At 50.2% G+C, this 1,816-nt stretch overlaps 1 protein-coding gene across 1 annotated transcript; it reads right to left on the bottom strand.

Annotated features, from left to right (window-relative positions):
* Positions 1 to 171: 171 nt before the first annotated feature.
* Positions 172 to 1,419, bottom strand: LOC141813931 (phosphoglycerate mutase-like protein AT74). Its single transcript, XM_074701940.1, has 2 exons — positions 861 to 1,419; positions 172 to 794 (listed from the first exon to the last, which is right to left on the bottom strand). Exons 1-2 carry the CDS (start codon positions 1,321 to 1,323, stop codon positions 394 to 396), a joined length of 864 nt encoding a protein of 287 aa, XP_074558041.1. The 5' UTR covers positions 1,324 to 1,419; the 3' UTR covers positions 172 to 393.
* Positions 1,420 to 1,816: the final 397 nt, after the last annotated feature.

Below are 1,816 nucleotides of genomic sequence, written 5' to 3'. Positions count from 1 at the left end.
ATATATATATATATATATATATATATATATATATATATATATATATATATTCACGAATCTCTTACCAAACACGTTCATGAGTCTTTAAACGAACATATTCCCGAACATGTTCGTGAGCCTTTAAACGAACATGTTCGCGAGCACACGAACCAAATACTGTTAAGCTCGAACTTGACTCGATAATATTTTCGAACTCGAAATCAAGCTCGAGTTCGGTTCGTTAACTTAATCGAACGAACTCAAACGAACTTTTTTTCGAACTGAGACTCGAATAGCTCATGAGCAACTTGGCTCGTTTACACCCCTAGTCACACAGAATGCGAATGCAATATCTGACACCCAAACGAAAATAAGATAGACAAATTAAAGCATTATGTTAAAAAAAAATGGCAGCTACTCGACCGGCTTCTCCTCGTCGTGGGAGTCTTTGAGGTGTTCGAAGAAATTCCCCAGATGCCAGAGATCGTTCTCGTGCCAACTGCCACGGTTGGCGGTGGCCCTCCACTGCTGGTCGGCGATCATCTCAGGCGACAGCCCCCATTGCCTGAGTTCCTCCTCCGAGTGGTGGAGGGCGAGGGTGTAGTCGCGGCTGCTAGGGCCGAGCTGCATGACTCTGATGTTGCAGTTGCTGGGGTTGTTCAGCAGCTCGAACTGCTCCACCGTCCACTTGAACCACTTCATCAAGAACACCCGCGAGGTCAAGCCGTGCGACACGATCACGAAGCTCACCTCCGCCTTCTCGTCATGCTCCAGCCTCCCCATGTCAATGTCCCTCCACAGCGACTCCATGAAACCTGCTCCCCTTTCTTTGTGTCATTTCTGTAACCAGAAGATTGAATATTCAGTCAGTTCTTACTTACTGGTAACGCGGTCGAAGACGTCGGCGGCGGACTCGCCTTCAGGGAAGCGGAAGAAGAAGCGGCCGAAGCGCTCCCTCGCCTCCTTGATGGCCTTCATCCGCTCCTCCACCTGGAAATTTCCAAAGTCCTGCTCCCTGATCCGGCACTCCTCGCGGACGCCGACGATGCGGTGGCGCGGGAAGGCGCGGCCCAGCTCCCGCAGAGTCGCCCTAGTCCGCTCGTACGGCGACACGTAAAAGTACACCTTCCAGTTCTCCCCATCCTCCGACGACAGCATCTGGCGGATGGACTCGCCGGCCGCACGGGCCTGCTCGGCGCCCTGCGGAGTAAGCGGAACCTTGTGGTCGGGCGTGGTGGAGTACGCCGCCGTGTCAAGGTTCCCCTGGCTCTCGCCGTGCCGCACCAGGATGATCCGCTTGGGGAGGCACCGGCGGCGGATGTGGCTCGTCTCTTCCCTGTTCATGGACTCCCTCCGACGATGACCTTCTCCGATCGATGTCTTTGGCCGACAACTCAACAAGCGCGTTTAAAGAGGAGGGAGGGAGTGGTCCATTTTTCCTTGCCTTCCAAGACTTTGACTTGAGATGGTCATCAAAGTTAAGCCCATAAGATCCTGTCAACAATAACAATGCCTGTTCTGTTCCACAAAAGGAGAAGTTAGCTGGAGCTCAATAAAGTACTTCAAAAGATTACCAGAGATAGATTTTATTCTCCGAAAGCTATCCATCCATTTTTATTCTCGATGCTCCCTCCTCACAACATTTAATTTGTTATTGTTAGAGAGAACAAGTTAGTCACGCAAGGCAGGGAGTTGGCAGGGATCCCAAATTGGATGAGTTGAGATAAGGATGAGTAGTAGATTTAGCAAAGATAGATATATATATTCCCGTCCGTCATCGTTTGATCACCAGCAGATTTCCTTTATTAGCATCCAAGGATAGGATAGATAGCACATG

The sequence above is a fragment of the Curcuma longa genome, chromosome 20, assembly GCF_044706935.1.
Source record: "Curcuma longa cultivar G26 ecotype Majalengka, Jawa Barat chromosome 20, ITB_CL_G26_1.1, whole genome shotgun sequence".
Lineage (NCBI taxonomy): Eukaryota > Viridiplantae > Streptophyta > Magnoliopsida > Zingiberales > Zingiberaceae > Curcuma > Curcuma longa.
Note: the sequence above shows the minus strand (reverse complement) of the source record. Positions and strands in the feature narration are given on the sequence as shown.